Source organism: Saccopteryx bilineata, chromosome 4 (assembly GCF_036850765.1).
Source record: "Saccopteryx bilineata isolate mSacBil1 chromosome 4, mSacBil1_pri_phased_curated, whole genome shotgun sequence".
Classification (NCBI taxonomy): Eukaryota; Metazoa; Chordata; class Mammalia; order Chiroptera; family Emballonuridae; genus Saccopteryx; species Saccopteryx bilineata.
Window position 1 is genome coordinate 33,901,486 of NC_089493.1, and position 23,500 is coordinate 33,924,985.

Genomic DNA, 23,500 nt, shown 5'->3' on the forward strand with positions numbered 1-23,500 from the left:
AGGGGAGTAGTTACTTTCAATGTATTTAGGTAAAAATTTGTCTTCTTAAAAAGTTTGAACTGTCTTCTTTTAACCTCATCTAGAATACCTGACCTGAACAGGAATTCCAAGCTAATGAGCTTTTACTTCATTCCTTACATTGTAAGAGACTGGCTTTTAAAGCACCATTTCCCATTTGGCATTTTACCAAGGCCTAATGTCCCTGGAATGTTTCTTTATTGCCTTTTGAATATAGACAGGTGTTTCTCTGAATTCAACTGCATTTGGTCTGAAGGCTTGACTCTAAACTGGCACAGCTGCAGCGCACTGTATAGGAGACAGCAGAATCCTCCCGCATTGAAAAGTAGATGACCATCGCCTTGAGGCAGATTAGGGGACAACTCTTGTCAAGGTACCAGCAGCTAAATCAAGAGTGTATGAAGGAACAACTCAAGTGCTGCAACAAGTTTATGCTTCTCATTTCTCTCCCTTCCGGTCTCTCTCGCTAAAAGAACAAAACCAAAAACGTTTTCAAGTATGGCTGCCGAGTCATTACTGCTTAGTGTGTCTCTGTAAGTTCCCACTGCTTGAGCATTACCCAAAGTATTGGTTTGTCTTCTTTTGCTATAAAAACATTAAGGGTTTGAATTGATTATTTTTTGTTGATCATTTTCAACTAATCATGCATAAGACCCAAGCTATTGCTAATCTTGTTTTGAGTCGATATCCGCTTGACCTCAAAGGCAGAATGGGAAGTAGCTTAACATCAATTTTTAATGAAGAGGTTTTTGGGGAAGAGATTCAAGATTCAGTTAATGAGTCAACTGTCTTTGTCAATCCGTTCAAGTTATTTGGAGCTGGGTATGTTTCTTGTCCTCAATTTTTAAAGTGATACTTTTAGGGCAGCAGAGTATTTGTATGCTTTAAGTTTAGTTGGTTCTCTTCGTATTACTGAGGTATTGGTCTTTCCTCTGGCAAGGGTCACAAATTCACAACGGTTACAGAACTGAGCAAAAGGCCTGCATGAGATAAATTCACTCATCATGAAGGCTGCCATATTTCTCAACAGTTATGGCTTTTGAAGTATAAAAATATTCAGTAAACAAAAATTCAATTCCCGTCTATAGCAAATATTTAAGGAGCACCTGTTATATTTTTGATGACATCTTGATGCTGTGAGCTTGACAGACTTTTGACTCCTCAAAAATACTGTGAAAATTATGTGCCAATCTTGAATGCACCCCGACTCTTCTCTGAGTATTCCCAGAAGGGCATACTAGCTTGCAATCATGGCTCCCTGGTTGAAATGGCTATATAAAGCCAGACTTCTGGATTTGAAAAGTTAGGACAGGCTACTATATTAAACAAAGGGAGAACCTTCACATATGGCACACACTGTCTCACCAACACTTCTGTTTTCCCGTCCCTTTAATATTGAGTTTAGTCCTGGATTGATGAAGGTGGGTATGGTTTAATCTTCCAAGTATTTAAATATCTATTCTTAGGAATAATTAATAAAATTAATATATCTAATGCCTCAAGTACACTAAGAGACTAAATCTACAAAGACAAAGTAACTCAAGACTTTCCCCACTGGGTTCTGTAGCTATAACTTCAAACCATGCGTTATCTACAAATTTATTTACTTTTATTATTTATTTACCTTTAAATTTACATACCTTTAAAAGAATTAGTTTTTAAAGATAAAAATTATGGAACTATAGAAAAATCACTGTAATTGTATTTTCAAACAGACCCCTATTCTGCTGTCAAGAACAATGAAGCTCTTTAGGTAGACTCTGAGTATTTTAATAGAAAAAAATGTCAAAAAGTTGGGTGATGATATTCAAAATAACTAAGTTAAAGAGCAGCATCTTAAAAAAACAAAACAAAACTTTACCACTCTGAATTACAAACTCAAGGCAAGCAGCTTAGTATACCAACTGGGACCAGTGTCATCAATTCTCCTCATACATGTCATCAACCTCAGAGAGGTAAAAGGCACACAACCAATGTAATCCTTTAATTGCATTTTAAGGCTTCCCCCCCAAGTCAACTTTCACTGTGGTTAAAATTAAAATTATTTTCTCTAGCCTCTCCTTTTGAAAGGATCTGCTGTGTAGATCCTTTGAACACCTGCCCTGGTATGTCTACATCCAGACTAAAATGAACAGAATTAGTCTTTGTAATCATAGTGCTTTTAACTGGTGACAAGAAGGAAGAAGCCTACAGTTAAATATCCCAGAAATTTATTTAATGTTTGCTTGATACATTTATATAGAAAGGTTGGGACCATCTGCTTTGGGTGCCCCGGCAAATTACACGGAGGCACTGAACTACAAAGAGGTGTCAATCTGGAGACATAAGAAATGGAAAGCCCAATTTTATGACTGTTCTTAAAGATTTGTCTCTAGTGAAATTAGGCCACTCCCTTAAAAAATGCTCAATGTGTTGGAGCTACTGTGTGAAAACAGCTGACATTTTAGGAGGGCATTTCACGTTCTGGTCTGTTAGAACATTTAAATACTTGGAAATGAAAAATATTCAGCTTTGAAGTTTTCAATACTGGAAAACTTTTAAGTCTAGGGTTTACAGCCAGGAAGGGCTGTTTCGTGTTCCTTAAACTGGACTGTTTCCCACAAAGTTAATCTTCAGTTTTGGCTTCCATTTCTTCCGCATCATCATCTCCGTCCACTTCTGCATTTTCTCTCTCAAGCCTCTCCAGCTGCCTCGCAAGCTCAGTTTCATCTGTATCTGTGACCACTTTTGGCTGTGGAAGCAGAGGCATAATTTCAAAGTGAAGTAGTTAAACTACACAATTCAATTTCAATGCTATTACTGCCTAGTATTTTAACTCTTAAAGTCACACTTTTCTTTCTAACAATTCTGCCATATCTCTCCACTTTTGAGTGCTGACACATCACTAGTAAATTGTTAGATCAATAATGAAAGAAATTTATGAGAGTAAGACAATATAGGAAAAAGAAGTATGTGTGTATGAAAATTAAATACTTACTTTTACAAGCTAAAACTGAAATATGTATAAAAATAATCACAGAGGCTGTATCTTTCAAACCCAAAAGAAGTCCTATCAAAATGCATCTTCTAGGTTCAAAATAATTATTTTACTATTCTTTTCCAGAGAAGGAATTTTTTGTGTGTATATACATACATACATATGAACATTAGGTTTATTCTTATTGAGATGAGGAAAATATAGGCAACTACTCTTGTTTCTAATTCTGAAGTAAAATGTTAAGTATTTCACATTAAATTCTGACGGTCTATGTTTCTCCTTGGGCGGGGGCAGAGGAAGGACAGGGCGCCTACACCGCCAGTGCCCACAGCTCCTAGGAGCCACCCCCTGGTAGTTCCTACTCACAAAAGGCCCGTTCAGGGACCCTCTGACTCAAGAGTTATTTTATGCTTAGTAGAGTTGTAATCCTAAATAGACCTTATTTTTTAAGATATCTAAAATGCAAATAAATTTAGATGTTTTAAATTTCTTAAAAACTTTAAGATCAAAGCAAAACCATCCTGATCTCACCTCCATTTGAACATTGAAGACACCCCTTTTTTCTTCAATCTTCTCTTTTATGACAGCCATAGCCTGGTTGAGGACAGAGAGGCCTTCTGTCCTCTCCAGGGTGGTTGTCGTCATCACATACCGAGGAGGGGCTATGAGATTAATCTGAGGAAGAAGACTAAAAGTTCAGTAACCACAGAACACCCACCTATGAAGAACTGTTTTGCTAACCTGCTGCTTAACATCCAAATTACAGCCAGCAATTTGGGGTAGTTTGTTAATTTAGCAAAAGCTAATTGATATAGCACTCTAATCAAATCTACTGGAATATTAAATATAAAAAATTATGACTTTTGGGTGTCTTTGGTGGCTAAACTAACTATAGCCATCATGAACAAAATGGTTAACAAAAATTCTGATCTGGTTTTAACCTAAACTGACAGAAGAAATTCTTCTAAGCGAGTTAAATAACAAGAATTCAGTTAATTTTATTGCTATGAAAGACTCAGAGCAAACCTCCTGTAAGTGTGTGAATAAGAAAGAATATGTTGCCCTTTTCAGGATTCTGTGAGCACTATGGGTACAACTCTTTATTGTAAAGGAGCCCTCTGCACTGAATACCAATATGAACCTCTATCCACTGTGACAGCAGCAATAGCTACAGCAAAAAGCCTGATACAATTGTAAATATCCCCTAGAAAATTTGCTAAGAACCACTTTTCTTAAACTTGTAATGAAACATGAACATAAACACGTCTGCTGTGGCCTCGGTGGCGATTCAAGCAGGGAGGGAGGGATGGACGCTTACCTTGATGGGCATGGTCTCCGTGGAACAACTCAAGCCTGCTCTCAGGGCTTCTTTCACGGCATCGATGCCTTCATACCCGTAACAAGCCACTTCAATATCTAGGATTGTAAAATTCAAAAGTGTACATAAAAAATGTGACAGATACATGAATATTCAAACACTTAGGAAAGCTCTTATCCTTTAAATCAGAAACAAATCCCAACTATTAGCTTTCATAATTAAAACTATCTGAAATAATATCCTTTCCGGACACATTTAACAAACACCTTGAATTCTGGGTATGCCTGGGTTAAGATCATGATCTCAACTCCTCTGTACCTCAGCTTCTCATTGTAAAATGAAGAAGAGGGGGAGCATTTTAAAGACTGAATGAAACGACTGCAAATTGTTGAGAACAGTTCAGCAATTGCATAACACTTTGGATCAGCAATTCTATTTTTAGGAATTTGCCTTACAGAACACTTACATAAATGGGTAAGTTACATATGTGTAAGAGTGAACACTATAAATGAACACCCTTATACATTTATAATTTATGGTGTTTTTTATAGTAATACAAAAATCAGCACAGCTATGTACATCAAGTGGGAAAAGCTAGCTGGAGAAAATTTTGCATAGTATGAGCTCATCTTTGAAAAAAATAAAAAAGGTTCTATCTGAATGTAAATATACTCTTATTAGCCTATGGGAATAAAAAAAATGTCTGAAAGAATATATTCAAAACTATTTACAGTGATCCAGAGACATGGGAGAATATTACCGTGCTGTTAAACCATTTTAAAGTATGCATTAACATTAAATAACCACCCCCTTAAAAAGGGCTACTTTAAGATTAACTTGTGCAATATTAAGGTGACCAATCATCCTCCTTTTGTAAGTTCCATCTCCCTCAAAAAGTGTCCTCCTACATGTCCTTCTTTTTGATATTGAAGACTAATCTGTAAATGTCCATATTCGATCCATGCAGAGTCGATCCATTGCGTGTGATATGACGTATTTGTATCTAAATGAGTACTTTTTTCTTAGTTATTATTAAAAATTAATAGGCATGTAAGCATAATTACAAAATAAAATATTACAAATGCTTTTATTATGCATTTATCATATTATAGTGTATTATTGTTGCAATGAATAAAATGTTCCTTTTATTTACGATATTGTTTTCTTCAATTTATTTTTGTTCTCCTTTTCATTGTAAAAAAGTTGGTCACCTTAGCAATATATACATTTTATGATGAATCAGCAAAATAATTTAAGTTCTTAAACTTAAGAAAAATACACATTTAGAAAAATTTAGATGTTGATATAGTAACATATTCTTTAGTAAGGCAAATTATTTAACAACATTTCTGATACAAATCTTTTAACATCATTTTAAAAATCATTTACCTGCTCGAATTTTGACAGCCTGTGGGGTCAAACGCCTATTAATATTGTTAATGAGTACTTCCCGTTCATCTTCATTCAAATCTAAACTATCCAAAATAGATGGGTCTCTGATTAAAAAAAGAAACCAAGAAAAGGTCAAGGTTACTTTACTGACAAATGCAACACTAAACATAATACCACAGAATAATGTGTAAGAGCAAAGGCTTTAGAATTAGAACCAGAGTTCTAATTTTAGCTTTGCAGTGTGGTAACTATGTGTCTTTGAGCCTTTCCAGACCTGTTTCCAAACCCGTAAAGTGAGGATGAAAACAGTGTATCTTACTAGATCATGGCATTAAATGGGATAATGTAGCGTTCAGCAGTATATGATAAACAGAAAACACTTAATTGATCATTATTAACAGAAAAATTTTAGAGATCTAGTGAAAGCAAGCAATTTAAAATGTTTCCCTGCCTGACCTGTGGTGGCGCAGTGGATAAAGCGTCGACCTGGAACACTGAGGTCACCAGTTCAAAACCCCAGGCTTGCCTGGTCAAGGAACATATGGGAGTTGATGCTTCCTGTACCTTCCCCTCTTCCTCTCTCTCCTCTCTCTAAGATGAATAAGTAATTAAGAAACAAAATAAAAGTAAACTGTTTCCCAATATATCTGAAGTCCCACTATAATTAAGCACTTCCATGTAATTAGCAGTCCCTACTTCAGGGAGCTTACAATCTAACCTGAAAAGAACAAAAACATAGAAAAAATAAAAATAAATAAAACTGAATCCAGGCCAAACCAGTGGTGGCACAATGGATAGAGCATCAACCTGGGACACTGAGGTCCTAGGTTCTAAATCCTAAGGTTGCTGGCTTGAATGCAGGCTTACCAGCTTTAGCGTGGGATCATTGACATGATCCCATGGTCGCTGACTTGAGCCTAATGGTTGCTGGCTTGAGCAAGGAGTCACTGGCTCAGCTGGAGCCCCCCAACTTCCCGGTCCAGGCACATATGAGAAGGAAACAATGAACTAAGGTGACGCAACTATGAGCTGATGCTTTTCATCTCTCTCCCTTCTGTCTGTCTCTCTTGCTAAAACAAAACAAAACAAAAAAAGCAAACAACCCCCCCCTATGCATCCCTGGGTAATAGGAGAGAAAGGTATTATTTCTAATTAGTGGGTCAGCAAAAGGTTCATGGATAAAGTGGCATTTCCTCTGACCTTTCTAAGTGCCACAAGATAGGGACCAGGGGCTTAGTCAATGACATGTTACTGAGCAAATGACAAAGGAAAATAAATGAAATGACTAAAAAAATGATGGGATTTTAACAAGCAAAGGTAGAACTGTTTTAAGAAAGGTGTTTCATTAAATAAATAAATAAATGGGACGAGCAAGCATCAGGCTTAACAGCATTGGTTAAGGAAAGAAAAGCAAAAGAAATCTGGGTGGAGAGAACTTGCATTCAACTAATACTGCCTGCAAAGCACAAGAAGACAAATCAACAGAAAATGGGCAAATAAGATGAACAGTAGTTTCAATGAAGAAATATAAATGGTCAATAAACATGAAAAGCTGTTAAGTTCACCAACAATCAATAGAATGCAAATTAAAACAAGACACCATCCATCAGTTTGGCAAAAGGAAAAGAACGAGACATACACCAAATGCTGTAGAGGACAGAGAAACAGGGATGCTTATACAACTGCTAGAGAATATGAATGGAGAACCAACCTGCAGAGTACTTTGGCAGGATGGAGTAAAATTTAAAGATGCAAATAATAAATCCCATGACCAAACAATCCTATTCCTATCCTATGTATATACCTTAGAACTCCCCAATGTGTATACACACAGACATGTACATCAGTAGTCATCACAGCACTGTTTGAAAACGGGGGGGAAATAGAGGGCGGTGGGATTACCTAATATCTCTTAATGGAGGAACAGATAAAGCATATCCTCACAATAAAATACTACACAGAAATTAACATGAAGTAGGCATACAGCTTCATGGATAAAGTGGAGATTTGGAGAAATCCTGTTTAATAACAGCCTTATAAGTAAAAATTCAAGTTACAGAAAGACAAATTTGTATTTTAAATACAAAATAGAATCTACATGTACTTTCTGAATACATATATTTATTAATACTAATTTCAGAATAGTGGTTACCACTAATGAGTGAGGGGAATAGACTGGGAAGGGTATTTTTATTTTATTTTTTTGTATTTTTCTGAAGCTAGAAACGGGGAGAGACAGTCAGACAGACTCCCGCATGCGCCCGACCGGGATCCACCCGGCACGCCCACCAGGGGGCGACGCTCTGCCCACCAGGGGATGATGCTTTGCCCCTCCGGGGGGTCGTTCTGTCGCTACCAGAGCCACTCTAGCACCTGGGGCAGAGGCCAAGGAGCCGTCCCCACCGCCCGGGCCATCTTTGCTCCAATGGAGCCTTGGCTGCGGGAGGGGAAGACAGAGACAGAGAGGAAGGAGGGGGTGGAGGGGTGGAGAAGCAGATGGGCGCTTCCCCTGTGTGCCCTGGCCGGGAATTGAACCCGGGACCTCTGCACGCCAGGCCGACGCTCTACCACTGAGCCAACCGGCCAGGGCCTGGGAAGGGTATTTTTAATTTTTCCAGTTATTTCCAACTATCTCAGAAATTTTATTTCTTAATTAAAAAATATGAAGCACACGTGGCAAAGACTCAGCATTCCTTAAACCTAGACAGCCTCTACATGACTGATGACGCACAGACAGCTAAGGGAAAGGGAACACGCCCGCCAGGGCTGAGCAGAACGGAGGGAGTGCTGGAGACAGACGCTCGAGAGGGAAACCGGACGACAGCCAGTCACGCTGGAAACATACTGACTAAGGAGTACAGGACTGACGTCAGGGAGGGCAGAAATATAAAGCAGTGCTGAATGATTAATAGCATGAACTCTGGATGGAGCCAGATGCTTAGGTTTGAATCCTGGCTCTACCACTTGCTGTGTGAACTTGGACAAACTACTCTCTGCATCAGTTTCCTCATTTATAAAATAGGGATTACCAGAACTTACACCACATGTGGTTTTGAGAATGATATAAATATTAGCTACTATAATGATTACTGTTCTCACCTCTCTGACAGTGGGATATGTGGGGGTAAACTGGAAGGGATGTGCAGAATCCACCGAGTCAGCCAGCCACGGGCTCGGGCAGGCCCAGGCCCCTCGGGCCTTCTGAGGGCTGAGCACCATCACCTCGTGGCAGCACAGAGGCTGGGAAAGCACCCTGGTGCTGTGGGAGGCTGCCTGCGGGGCACTGACATTTAGGAAGGACTGAGAGGTACAGAAGTAGAGAGAACTGAAGTCTGCTGTTTCAAGCAGCTTACTCAGGACAAAGTACAGAGAAGGTCAAGTTTGTTTAGTGTAAATGGGAGAAATCAGAATATATTTTTATGCTGCTGGAGCAAAAGCAATGAAGAAAAAGACAAGGCCCAAGGAGGGAGTAACAGATGGAAAGAGGCCCCTTAGCAGTAGCTGGGCACAGGCGGTCAGATTAGTTGGAGTTGAAAGGACGTGAATCCCAGTGACAGGAGCACAGGAAGGAGAATGATGGGTAGGCTAGAGATAAGTTTCTGAGACAGTGGAATTAGAGGCGAGCATGTGCAATGGCTTCTTTTTGAAACAGGTAGTGAGTGCACCAGGAGAGAGGGAGGGCAGAGGGGTGGAGAGTATCTGAGGAAGAACGTGGAGAAGCTGACCAGCTGCAGAGACAACGTGGAAGAGCAGTTAAGGCCCGGCTGAGGCTGGAACCATGAATGTGCAGGGGCACCAGCCTGTAAGACTGGCTTTTCCTAGCAGCACGCAGCAGCCTGCAAGTGCAAAGAAAGTAGGAACACTAATCCGATCCAAGGCTGGATGCAACAGAAGGAGAAACAGGGCCAAAGCTCATGATATTGGCAAGAAAGTAGTTGAAATGATGGCCCATGGTATATGTATGCTGAATAAGAAAGAGAAAGCAGAAAGGTTTTGTGAAAAGGCAGGGAGAAAAAAAGGTCAGGAATCAGAGCCTGTCATAAGAATTAAGAAGATGAAGAGTAAGACTAATTACGTGGGAGCTGGAAGGACAGGGGGCTGTGTAAAAAAAATAGAACGTGTGAATTTAAGGTTTTGGAGGCAGAGCAAGTCCTGGTGACAGCAGACCCAGGGTGAAGCCATATGGAAGACTGGCTGAAGCGGCACAGGCTGAATGGAGTTCTAAGGAATTGTAAGGAAACAAAAATAAGTTATAGTTTTAAATGAGACACCTAAATTGGCCCTGAAGTCACCTAGGATAAAAACAAACAAACAAAAAACTAGAAGGAAATGGATAAGGGAGTAGTATGAAATGAAACCATATGGTTTATGAACCTGTATAACTGATATAAGAAATTATATAGGCTTGCTATATAGGATTGGCCCAAATGATGGGCTTTTTATACTAAAATATTTCAATTTCAATTTGGCAAGGACTTAACACATGGATGTTGTACGAATACATGTCAGGCTCTCAACTTGCACGCTAGACCCAGCAGCTCTGATATGGAGGCAGAAGCAGAGCCAAACAAATGTTCTTACGAGACTGCATGCTTAAATGCATCGTAGGCACCGTATCCGGGTCTCTTGTATTTGTCATCAAAGACCCAAGCGGTTCTCTGGAACAGGCTCTCAAGTTGCTCATCCTTAGTGTACTCTAACACCTCAGCGACATGACGAAGAATGCTGTAAACCTAGGAACAAAATGAAGGGCTCAACAATTCAAAGGTAAGAGACCTACTTTAAAAAACATAAGTATCATTACACTTTACTAGATAGCCTATAAAAACAAACCTTTGGTTAATTTCACTACAATAATTCTTAACAAAAGACTGCCATACAACAAATTCTCCATAAAAAAAGTCGCTTTCCCATAATAATAAACTCAACTAGGTACAAGTAGAAACAGTAGAGAATTTAGTGTTCTAACATCCAGATTAAGTCCTGACTCAGACAATGAACCACTCTGCATTTGTTTCCTCATCTGGGAAAGGAGATCCTAGTCTCTCCTTTCTACTGCACAGAGATAGAACAACATATACGAATGCACAATATAAATGGAGAACATCACACAAATGTTCTATACAAATGTATGAAATTTGTATATTATACAAACCCTGTTAAACAAATGTAAGCTATTATTACTAAGACTCCATATGAGATCACAGAACCAGGCTGGAGATTTTAGTATTTCTTTTGCTCTGTTATCATTCAACAGTTATCTTTCACTCTTACCCACTGTTGTCAAACTTTTTCTAGTATCCAAATAAAAGCGCTAAAGGGGGAAAGAATATATGAAATGAGGTTTTCATATTAATTATATATGAAAATTGAGTGAGAGAAGGTACCAACACTGGCTATCCATTCTATCCTCTTATCCTGATAAGATCTCCTAACAGTCATTTTACACTCCAGTGACAAAACAAAATAGAAGTTTTCTAGAGCAGTGAGTCTCAAATGTGGATTCTCAAACTTGTTGTGGGACTTGAGGTCCTGCATTTCTAATAGGCAATCCGATGCCGATGATGCCAATACCTTTGGCCCACAGACTATATTCTGAGTGGCAAGGGTCTAGAGCAGCGGTAGTCAACCAGGTCCCTACTGCCCACTAGTGGGCATTCCAGCTTTCATGGTGGGCGTAGTGGAGCAACCAAAGTATAAATAAAAAGGTAGATTTAACTTAGTAAGTTGTTTTATAAAGATTTATTCTGCCAAACTTAGCGAAAATCCGACATAAAGTACTTGGTAAGTAATTATTATTATATGTTTTAACTTGCTGTAACTCTGCTTTATACATTTTATAAAGTAAAGTTACTTCCCTACTTTATAAATCACCATTACTGTGGAACCGGTGGGTGGTTAGAAAATTTTACTACTAACAGAGATACAAAAGTGGGCGGCAGGTTGACTTAAAAGGTTGACTTCCCCTGGTCTAGAGTTTATAAAAAAGGGATTTTAGCGATAGCACTTTTAAATGTGTAAACCACATTGCAGTAATAGTAAACATCAGTAAAACAAAGAGAAAGATTAGATAAGACAGTTGTCCCTTGCCATATCGTGGTTCACTTTCCATGGTCTCACTGTATCATAGATTTTTAAATTGTACATGTTAGTCTGATGTATACCATCAGACTAATGGCTTTTAGATTTAAAAAAATTATTTGTTGATTTAGAGAAAGAAGATAGGAGAGGAAAAGAAGCATCTATCTGTTCCTGTATGTGCTTGAACCAGGGATGAACTCACCACCTTTGGGTGCTGGGATGACATGCTAACCAACCAAGCTATCCAGAGTACTTTTAGATTTTTATTGTTTTATTAGGGTTAAGCAAAACTTAAAAAAATACTCTCTTCACTTAAACATTGTTTTCTTGGAATTTTATCTTGAGGGCAGCAACACATATAGCAGACAAGAGACCCAAGAGAAGGACAAACAAAAAAGAAACAATGGACATAGTGTCATCAAGAACTGAGGATCCAGGGAATAAAAAAAGATAATCTAAACAGGACCAGAGAACAGAACAATCCAGACCGAAGATGAATGCAGAAAAAACAAAACCTAGTATAAGCCCCTGCCTTGCTTTCCTAGCTTCACAAACATTTTGTAAACCTTTGTTCATTCTTAACATACAACATATCCCAGAATAGGGGCAAAAGTCAACAACTACATGTTATGACCTATTCCTAAAATAGCTTGAAAACATTAACTTCTGGTACTGTTTTGAGAATATTATCATAAGCAATACTTTAAGGTAAACATTGTAGTAATACTCTCTTGAAATTGTCTTTAAATTATTTTTCTATGAAATAAAAATACAGTCCAGAAAATGTAGGTTTTGTTTTTAATTTTTTTTTGCCAGAAACATGGCTTATTTATTAAGTATATCAAATAGTGGATTAATTTGACTCAAAAATCAACTTACAGTTTTAGATTTGGTGAATTTATCTTCACATTTAATTGCTTCCTCTGGAGAAACTCTTCTTTTTGACAAATCAATATATCCTGTACAAAAAAATTTGAAAAACATTATCCCTGTCCAGATGACAGCATACCAATGAGACAGATTTTCGCAACCAGCCATGTGATTGGTATACCTACAGTAAAATCCTATAGACAAAATACTGCCTAAATACAAAATAAATGTTTTATTTTTCAAAATGTATCTTTATTATCATGAAATTATACACTCTCTATTACCTCATTGGAAGGAACTAATGACTCTAAATTATCCAAATGAATACTAGTCAAAAGAGTCTCTATTTGTCTGTTTGGCATTCATTAATCACAGGCTCAATTATGTTAAGTATATTTTCTGTATTCTTTTTTTCTGTACAATCTGTTAGTAGTACTTTGATCAGAGAAATTCGAAGTCCATCATACCAGAGGGGTTCTGAAATTTCAGGTTGTCACTTGGATTATAGGCTGTAAGGCCTCAGCTTGTCATACTGGATGAGGTTTCCCCAGGAGATAGACCTATAGCTACACCAGCAAAGATACCAGGAGAGTCCTAGTCTTCTTGCAGGGGTCTGTGGGTGAGAGATACTGATATACCCAGTGAAAAGAAGAGTTGGATATTTCACCCTCATCAGGAAAACTTAAGTTCCATGATCTGGGCTATGCCATGGGCATCAGAGTACAATGTGGGAACTGGGCCACTAGGCCCCCCCCCCCCATCCAACTGAGAAGAGTCCCATGCCCAAGTGGAAGGGCCTAAGGACTGAGGTGTAATGGAACTAGAGAAACCTGAAACATACAGGAAAAAAATAAGGACTGGTTGATGCTGTGGATGACATGGGCACATTCTTGGCTGGAAATCTCTGGTGTGGTTGCTTTAGTGACAGCTGTTTTTGCTGTTGCTGCTTCCTCAATTTGACTCACAGTTCCTAAACCAGGTCTTTATTATTCACTCTGGTAGGGTGAGTTTCAAAACGAGTTCCTTCTGGAGATTTTTATCAGGAAATATGGAGTAGAAAAATAGAGCCTCCCACTGTTCATGCTGTGGGTGCATGAAAGAGGTACATTTTCGGTGTGTCTTCATATCACAGGACTAGCTGGATTCTGTGGTGCCCAGTTCATGCTGGAATGACCCATGTGGATAAAGGATCTGGCTGGTGATTCTCTGGGGCCACTTTGTTTACCAGAGTGTTGACATCTAGGATGACAAGCTGTGATCAACTCTGTCTTATTATAGCGTGTTAATACTGTCATCATGCGTGTGGATAAAAGAGTGGGTCCAGGGAGTCCCAGAGGCTCCTCTGTTCATCTGAGCACTAGAGGGCTGCATTGGCATGCTGAAATTTGTAGCCTGGCTGACTGGGTGGGGAGAGAAGCCCCTTCCCAGGGCTAGTCAATTCTTACAGATAGCAAAAGGTTCCACTGGAGCAGCCTTTCACATGCAAACCAACCAATCTAGAACCCAGACCCCCAACCATCTCATCAAAGTCTTACACACCAAGACAATATTCCTCCTGCCCTAAATCAGCCCAGAGCCAGGTACCAGACCATTTCAGAACAGCCTTGATGCCACAAGGCCTGCCCAAACTATTCCAACTACCCACTGTCTGTTCACTCCAGACAGGCCTTGCATTTTCTGTGGAAATCTTAATGAAGGCTCGGGCTTTTCCCTTGCTCCTCCTGCCTCCTGACCAAATCTGGTACTTCCACATGTGGCCCAGCATGCATGGGACAGTCAGGTCCCCATCTCCTGGGAAACTGAATAAAAATCTTTAAAGGCATTGGACTCTCTGTCATCAGTCACCTCCATACATTGAAATCCTACCAGTACAAAATGAGAGCAGCTAAATGTATTCTAATGAATTTAGGAAGGAAAAAAAGGTCTTTAAAATTTACCTACATAGTTTTGATTTTAGGTATAACATTTCTTAGGCCTGCACAATTCTTTTACCATTTCTTTTTTTTTTTTTTGACAGAGAGAGGGACAGATAGGGACAGACAGGAAGGGAGATGAGAAGCATCAATTCTTTATTGCAGCTCCTTAGTTGTTCACTGATTGCTTCCTCATATGTGCCTTGACCAGGGGGCTACAGCAGAGTGAGTGCCCCTTGCTCAAGCCAGCGACCCTGGGCCCAAGCCAGTGACCTTTGTGCTCAAGCCAGTGATCATGGGGTCATGTTGATGATCCCATGCTCAAGTTGGTGAACCTGCACTCAGCCAGATGAGCCTGCATTCAAGACAGCGACCTTGGGGTTTTGAACCTGAGTCCTCTGCATCCCAGTCTGATGTTCTATCCACTGTACCACCCACCTGGTCAGGCCCTTTATCACTTCTTATAATGCTGGTCTATTTGGTAATAAATCCTCTTAGTTTCTATTTAACTGAAAAGGTCTCATTTTGGTCTTCACTGTTGAATATTTTCTTTATAGAATTCTGGTTTGACAGTTTGTTTTTTTACAGAGACAGAGAGTCAGAGTGAGGGAAAGATAGGGACAGACAGACATAAACAGAGAGAGATGAGAGCATCAATCATCAGTTTTTTGTTGCAGACCTTAGTTGTTCATTGATTGCTTTCTCATATGTGCCTTGACCGTGGGCCTTCAGCAGACCGAGTAACCCCTTACTCGAGCCAGTGACCTTGGGTCCAAGCTGGTGAGCTTTGCTCAAACCAGATGAGCCTGCGCTCAAACTGGTGACCTCAGGGTTTTGAACCTAGAGCATCCCAGTCCAATGCTCTATCCACTGTGCCACCGCCCAGTCAGGCGGTTTGACAGTTTTTATTAGTGCTTTTAAGATGTCATTCAATGCTCTGACCTCCATCATTTCAAATAGGAAGGCACAGTAATTTGTATTACTGTTCCTCTGTAAACAATGTGTCATTCTCCTTGGCTACTTTGTGTGTGTGTGTGTGTGTGTGTGTGTGTGTGTGTGTGTGTGGCGGGGGGAGGGAGAGACAGAGATAGGAACACTGAGCTGTTCCTGTACATGCCGATCAGGGATTGAACTGGAAATCTCTGAGCTTCCGGACAATGCTCCAACCAACTGAGCTCTTCAGTCAGGCTTTATTTTTTATTTACTGACTGATTTCTAGAGAGACAGAGAGGAAAGAAAAGCGGGGAGGGGGGAGGGGAGCATTCATTCGTTGTTCCAGTCAGTTGTGTATTGACTGGTTGCTTCCCATGAGTGCCCAGACCGGAGATCAAACCCACAACCCTGTCGTTTCAGGATGACACTCTCACTAAGCTAGCTAGCTGGCCAGGGCCTCCTTGGCTACTTTCAAGATTTTCACTTTATCTGTTTTTCAACAGTCTGATATGCCTAGATGTGATTTTATTGGTACTTATCTTTGAGGTCTGCTGCGATGCTCCAATTTATAAATTTATATTTTTTCAGCAAATATGGGAAACTTTTGGCCACAATTTCTTCAAATATATTTTCTGCCCTGTCTCTCCTTTTCTTTTGAAATAGAACTTTTAATATTTGACAGTTTTCCCCCTGTTCTTCAGATTGGTCACTGAGCCTTCTGTCATCTTTCATCCGTTAGTCTATCCAGTAAATTTCTAAGGTAATACACTTTTGATTTGTAAAATTTATATTTAGTTCTTTGTGAAATTTTCTAATTTTTCTACAGAGATTTCATTTTGTTCATTACAAGTATATTTTCCTAATATCCTTGGGCAGTTACATCTACTTTAAAATCCTTAATTTGCTAATTCCAACATAACGGTCATCTCCACATCAGTCTTCATTGATTGCCCTTTCTCTTCTGTAGGGGCCAGATTTTCCTGTTTCGTCAAACGTTTGGCAATTCTGGACTGTACCTTGAACACTGTGAATGATGTGTGACAGACCGAACTCCTTTACATTCCTCTTAAGGATTCTGCTTCTGCTTTAGCAGGCAATTTGTCTGGATTCAAAACGGTAAGTTGTCTCCCCAGGTGGAAAGCACCTGAAATCTGTTTAGATCTTTACCCTGTTGAATTGCTTGCAACCCACCCTGTGTATTAGTAGTTCAGGGGCCAGCCAGAGATTTCAGCAGAATTTATATGTTAATTTAAGGGTTCCTCCCTGTGTCTTTCCTTTCTCTGATCTCTAAAACTACTTTCCAACCACTGTGATTGTCCAGAATTGCCACCTCTGGTTCTTAAGCCATTAAGTAGATCTCCACTAGAATTTAGATGTCCTGCTTGAAGCCACCTGTAACATGCAATGAGACAAAAAACTGCAAAACTTACCCAGTGCAATTCCTTTCTTCCTTCAATTTCGGCCTACTTTTGATTGTTCCTATTGCCTTTAGGTAGTTTTAAATTTTTTTCTGAATATTTACTCAGGGTTTATAGCTGTTATTTTTAAAGGTCTGTCCAATTGGACCTAACCTTCTAGTATCAGAAATGGATCCCCTCCACAGGCTCTTCTGTACTTTGCCTTTTTCCTTATCTTATCCCCAGTCACCTTTCCGCATCAGAATATTCAAATCTCATTCTATATAAAACTGCATTGCGTGATCTGTCAAGATTTATTTCACCATGATTTTGATTATTTCCTGTTTTTAATTAATACTGTATAAACGATGCAGTTATGGAAATCATTTTTACATGTGTCTATTATATATGCAACTTTTTCTGATAGCAGGTGGAAATTTGACTCTTTCTTGTGTTATATTTTATATAACAGAAATATCAGGCACCATTCTAGATCATTCTGGGGCAGTAATATGCAGACTAAGTTTAAGTACTATACCTCTATTACTCATAGGAGATACAGTTCAAGACCCCTGAACTGTGGGTGCCTGAAACTGCAGATAGTATTAAACCCGGTAAATACACCATTTTCCCCCTATACATACACACTTTTTCATTTAAAGGATGTACTTCACGGCTTTTCTTTGGCATAGCCAAATTGTTACCAACACTACACTTTGCTCTTTGGGACTATTATTAAGTAAAATAATGGTCACTTGAACACAAGCACTGCAATACCTTGACAGTCGATCTGATAACTGAGATGGCTACTAGGTGACTAATGAGCAGGTAGTGCAGACAGCGTGGATACGCGGGACAGAGTGATTCACGCCCTGGGCACGACGTCTAGAGATTTCACCACGCTACTCAGAATGATGTGCAATTTAAAACTTAATTATTTTACCATGGTCCAAAAAAATTAAATGAAAAATTCCTCTGAGAATAAAATTCAAGTTATTTGACCCATAAAAATAAGCCTTGGGTTGTATTAATTAAACCACTAACTTAAGAGACCTTGTTTAGCTGGCACATTGACATCCTTCTTTAACAACTTTGTACATAAAAGAATTTATAAAAGGTGTTGTTTTTTTACTGCAGTAGGCAATTTACAAAAAAATATTTTTATAATAAACCATTTTAAATCTGAAATTTACACAGGGTGGGGCAAAATTAGAGGTATAGTTGTTTGTATGGAAAATACAGTAATTAATAAATAATACAAGAATAAACTTTCACATATTCACAATTATAAAAGTACTTTTGTCCCACCCTGTATTTTAGATATTTTTCTCACTTACCTTTTTCTTTGTCCACTCTAATGACAACAACGCATTCATTCCTGCCAATTCGGATGAGTTTGTTTATAGAACGAATTCGTCTTCTGGACAACTCACTAAGAAGAATCATGCCTTCGATATTGTTGTATTCCAGCAGGCTGACATAAGCCCCCATTTCAGCAATGGACCTTACATTCACCATCACTACATCTTCCACCTCAGGAAATTTGTGTTGATAAAATCTACAACTTAGACCCGGCATTCTGCAATTTAAACAAAAGAACCAAGTAAGTGCTTAGTTAAGATTAAAATAAAGAAAGGTCAGTTTTCCACATTTTGCCATTGGAAGACAGTTAGTCTTCTTGCCTCTTTAAAATTCTTAAACAGTATCAGAAAACAGATGATGTACAGGAACCAAGCTTTAATTTTTTTATTCTGCTCCACATTTGTGTAAGGCTTGGGTGATTCTTTGCCATCACTTTCAGAGGAATCATAAAAAATAATGACCCTCTATAAAGTACTCTGAGATCTAAGATTAAAGCTACACCTCAAGAGTAAACTACTACCTTAATATCACCACCTCAAACGATGGGAAGCATTGCTACTATCATATACCTATCAACAAACTCTAAAGCTAGTCTTTCTCCCAATCAGCTATAAGGCTACTATCTACTACATAAAAAGGGAAGAATCTTCTTAAAACCTAACCATATATCAAATGATATATCCTGTAACTTATTATAGCCAAAATTACAATATTACATGTCAGGACAAGTAAAAGTTTATTAATCACAAAAGATATGAAATTTAACTAACATGTATCCTCCTTTACAGATTCTTTTCCCTTTAAACCTGAATTTAATTCACAAGTACAATTTCTAGCTTCTATTTTTTCCATTACTCCCAAATATTCTTCTCTTTTGCAGAAGAGGTAAACCGAATCTTGAGAATAGCTTTATAGATCGCCATTACTATAAAATTCAAGTTTCTATTAGCCTCCAAGCATTATATGTATTTTAAACTATTCACTTTGATCCACCCAACCTACTTTCATCACCATTCATTCCTTTTATGACCCACAAGCCTGAAATCATACCATGACTAGAAATATGGTTATGAATGGAGGCTCTCAAAACTAACCATAGTTGATGAATTTCATATTTTTCTAACTTGAAAGCTCAGAAGACAGGCAGACTGACATAAATACCTATGAAGAATTTTTGAAAATTCACATAGTTTTTTCTTATTAACTGAGAAATAAGGTTGCCATTACTTGATCTTAAAGACAGAACAGCCACATCCAGCTCACAGGACACCCGAGTTCTGCTGCAGTGCGATCTAACTGCTAACTGCAGCCACATGTATCTTTCCTGTGGCTCCCACTGATTTATATACACCTTTCCACTACCTGCAGGTTCCTGTGTGATTTGGCTGTGGCCTCATATCCTGAGGTTTCACTTTCTCCCTAGTTCTCCTCATTTTCTAGATGAAGAAACTAAAGCACAGGTTAAGCAACTTGTCTATGATATACTAATAACAGTGACAGTGTTAGAATTTGATCCTATGAAGTTTGGATCCATTGTCTGTGCTTATTCAGCAGGCAGTATTTTCTCTCAACATTATTGATAAGTATTTTACTAACATCTTAAACAAAGAGCAATATTAACATACACATTTAGTGCTGAAGCACACAGTAGAGATTAGTGAAAACTTTTGGTACTAACCTATCCTGTTTAACAAAAAAATAAACTAATACATTGATAATAGAAGAGTTGTATTTCTCTTGAGGCTTGACAAAATAGGTATTTAGCAAACAAAAGGAAGAAGACATTTCAATGGCCAGAATTACCCAATTAGAGAACAGCTGAGTTGGTCACTTCATTTTTAAGCAGGGCTTTTTTTCTGAGGGGATAGGGGGACAACTATTGTCAAATATCTGTATATAAAGTGCTAAAATTTGATAGCTAAAGAAGTTTTGAACTGGATATCAGAATAAAATGTCACGGAAATGTGTGAAATAGTTTTAAGAACTTTAACATGTACTAACCCCATTTACTTATCAAGTTTCTTTACACACTAGAGCTGATAATTTGGGGAAAGTGAGGTTTAATTTCATGGCTAAAGACCACAGGCAATAGTGTAAAAGAATCCTGGAGGGAGAGATAAAACGCTACAGCTTCAGGAGGTTCAAGTCTCTGCAATATAAAGGGTAAATAAAGGCACACTGCTGATGGTATGTTACTGACAGACAAAAGAGAAAACAGCTGGTAAGTGCAAAAAGTGCACAAAGAACCTGCATACTGGTCGACAGACTTTGACTATATCTTCTAATGTATGCTAATAAACACTAACTTAGAAACATCAGTCAGGAAAACAGGAGCCACAAGGTATGTACTGTCAGCCCTTTATGTCATTTTCAAAGCACAATGACTTATTTTATTTGGCCCTCAAACAGGTCCTCAAGTCAGGCAAGCAGTACAGTGAACTCTGGGAACAGCTGTAGATGGGTACCAGTCCTTGTTCTCTTACATGCTAGCTGCCTTTGTGTGGGAAGTGTATTCCCATTTCTAGTCTGAGCCACGAACCTCACAGATCTGTGAATATCAAATGAGATAAACATGTAAATACATTTTCAGAATGTAATGTGCTATACAAATATAGAAAACATTTCCATCTTTTTTTTTTTTTTTTTTTGTATTTTTCTGAAGCTAGAAACGGGGAGACAGACAGACTCCCGCATGCGCCCGACCGGGATCCACCCGGCACGCCCACCAGGGGGCGATGCTCTGCCCCTCCGGGGCATCGCTCTGTTGCGACCAGAGCCACTCCAGCGCCTGGGGCAGAGGCCAAGGAGCCATCCCCAGCGCCCAGGCCATGCTCCAATGGAGCCTCGGCTGGGAGAGGGGAAGAGAGAGAGAGAGACAGAGAGGAAGGAGAGGGGGAGGGGTGGAGAAGCAGATGGGTGCTTCTCCTGTGTGCCCTGGCCGGGAATCGAACCCGGGACTTCTGCACGCCAGGCCGACGCTCTACCACTGAGCCAACCGGCCAGGGCCCATTTCCATCTTTTAATTTAATTCATTAAACAATTACATACTTCTGCAGTATCTACTACATATTAAACACTACCAATAAAACAAGACGCTTATCTAAAGAATTTTAGTTTAGAGCGGAAAACAAAGCAATTGGAAATGACTGCTATATAAGGTATTATGAAGGATCATAGTGGTACAATCAACAGGGAACCAAGGAACAAATTATTAAGTGACTTCCTTAAGGACAAATGCTTAATAGGTATTAGTGACATTAAATCCAGTGTCAAGAACCCACAGAACCTCAGTATGTCACAGTACTATAATACTATATGTGTTCTTTGTTAAAGAACACCCATCTTTCAGAACATATTAACTCAACTCCAAGCTAATTTCAAGTAACCTGCACTGTCAATGTCTGGTCAAATGGTAGGAAGGACTTCTGTCTTATACCAGTGTATGGTGAAGTCACCATAATGGACACAGGAAGTCCACATTCCTTTCCAAAGTGCAGTGTATTATGTATTAGAAATAGCTCTTGCAGTAATTTTAATTAGACTCTAACACTTATGCTCTCTGAATGCTAGTTTTTTGTTATAAAGCTTTTAAATGATCTCACTGTAGTTGAAAAAGGAAGCACCAAAATCTACAAACATCAATGTGTCTCTGTGATCTTTTGAGAATGTCATTTTGCATCGGGGGACTGAGAATTGGCAGTACTGCTCTATAAACAGAAAAAATTGCCAATCTGTTCAAAGACACAGACTCATAAGTTTTGTCCTTGAATAACAACTTCAATTGGAGGAAAAACCAAGATTTCTCGTGTACACCTTTTCTCTAAGAAACAATGTTTCGTGTTTAATGAAAATTAAAGTAGCTTAATTTTTGCGTATAATAAAAGGGACCCCCATGTTGAATATGTATCTAACCATAAAATTCCCTTATGTTTTAGTTTTACTTAACTAAGACCACAGCGTCTAATTGTATGTATAATTCTGTTCTCATCGGTGCTGAAATACGACAAACCGGCAGGATGCGTACTGAACTCTTCAACAGCATGTTTTCGTTTCAAGAAGTGACTCATTCTACAGAAATGCACATCTCGCGCGCAAGGCAGTATGAACTTAAAACTTTAAAATAATAAGCGATCAAATGAGTAAACCACTCATGGACCCTTTATAATCCAGCTGGTGTCAACACTGTGACCCTTCCCACCACTGGTTCCCTGAAGTGCTGGGTCTGCATTCCACTGAGAGGTAGTATCGTCTGGGACCGAAAGGTAAAAAAAAAAAAAAATTAAAAAAAGAAAAAGAAATCGAAATTCGCAAGCCCGGAAAAAGCAAAGTGCTCAGCGTCCTGGGGCGAGGGTGTCACTGCGTCCTCCCGGGGCGCCCCACCTCAGGCATCCTCATTTCTAGTACACCGAAGAGTGTACAGGCACGGGGCCCACTTTCCTTCCCGAGGTTCCTCCGCTCGTACAAAGGCACCTCTGCAACACCGAAGAGCGACACGAAACCGGCGGGTGGTGGCGGTGGTGTCCAGACACTTCCCGCGCAGGGACGGGAGAGCTGCTAGCCCAGGGCCTAACCTCTAGACCACCCATGTACTGGACCAACCACAGTGAGTTCTTTGAGAAACCGACGTAGGGGACTAGTCACCTGAGGTATCTGTAAGAATCCTGCTGTGGGGTCCCGGGCCACGCTCTTTAAGCCGAGAGATCAGACCTGATCCACCCGCAGCAGCCGATTCTCCTCAGCGTGCGCTCCGCTCAACTCTACTGCGCATGCGAACCACCTCGCAACACGCAAGCGCCAACAGAAGAGGGGTTCCTCTTCGTCACTGACCATAGAGTCCAGGTCCTCCCAGAACAGGGAAGAGCGTAGATCACAGGAGGACCTGAAGAGTACCCTGTCTCACTCCCTTTAGTTTTTGGTAAGGAACCTTCAAGGCGTAGGGAAGAGGTAGGATTCTGATTCCTTGTCCCTGAAGACTAAATCCTCTCTCAAGTCTCCGGTCAATCATGAGGTGGCGCTGTGACCAAAGACAAGTATACTCTTCTTTCCTGTTCTTTCGCTTCACGGTTGCAGAACCTTGCGCAGCCGCCTGGAAACAGAAGCGGGAGGGGCTAGGAAGCGAACCGGAACTGAGGGGGCCGTCTCGTGGTGTGCGCGCCTCATCATCCGGGCATCGTTATCTTCACGCCCGCCCCTTCCGCCTGCCCACAGCCCTCTATCCGCCCCCAGCCAACAGGAAGCG

The 23,500-nt window shown here is 39.6% G+C and overlaps 1 protein-coding gene across 1 annotated transcript; it reads right to left on the bottom strand.

Moving 5' to 3' along the window:
- Positions 1 to 612: 612 nt before the first annotated feature.
- On the bottom strand, positions 613 to 23,346 carry EIF2S1 (eukaryotic translation initiation factor 2 subunit alpha). Its single transcript, XM_066274794.1, has 8 exons — positions 22,903 to 23,346; positions 18,237 to 18,478; positions 12,666 to 12,745; positions 10,287 to 10,438; positions 5,703 to 5,809; positions 4,314 to 4,411; positions 3,527 to 3,670; positions 613 to 2,749 (listed from the first exon to the last, which is right to left on the bottom strand). The coding sequence occupies exons 2-8, from the start codon at positions 18,475 to 18,477 to the stop codon at positions 2,624 to 2,626; spliced, it is 948 nt and encodes a 315-aa protein (XP_066130891.1). The 5' UTR covers position 18,478; positions 22,903 to 23,346; the 3' UTR covers positions 613 to 2,623.
- Between the last annotated feature and the right edge of the window lie 154 nt (positions 23,347 to 23,500).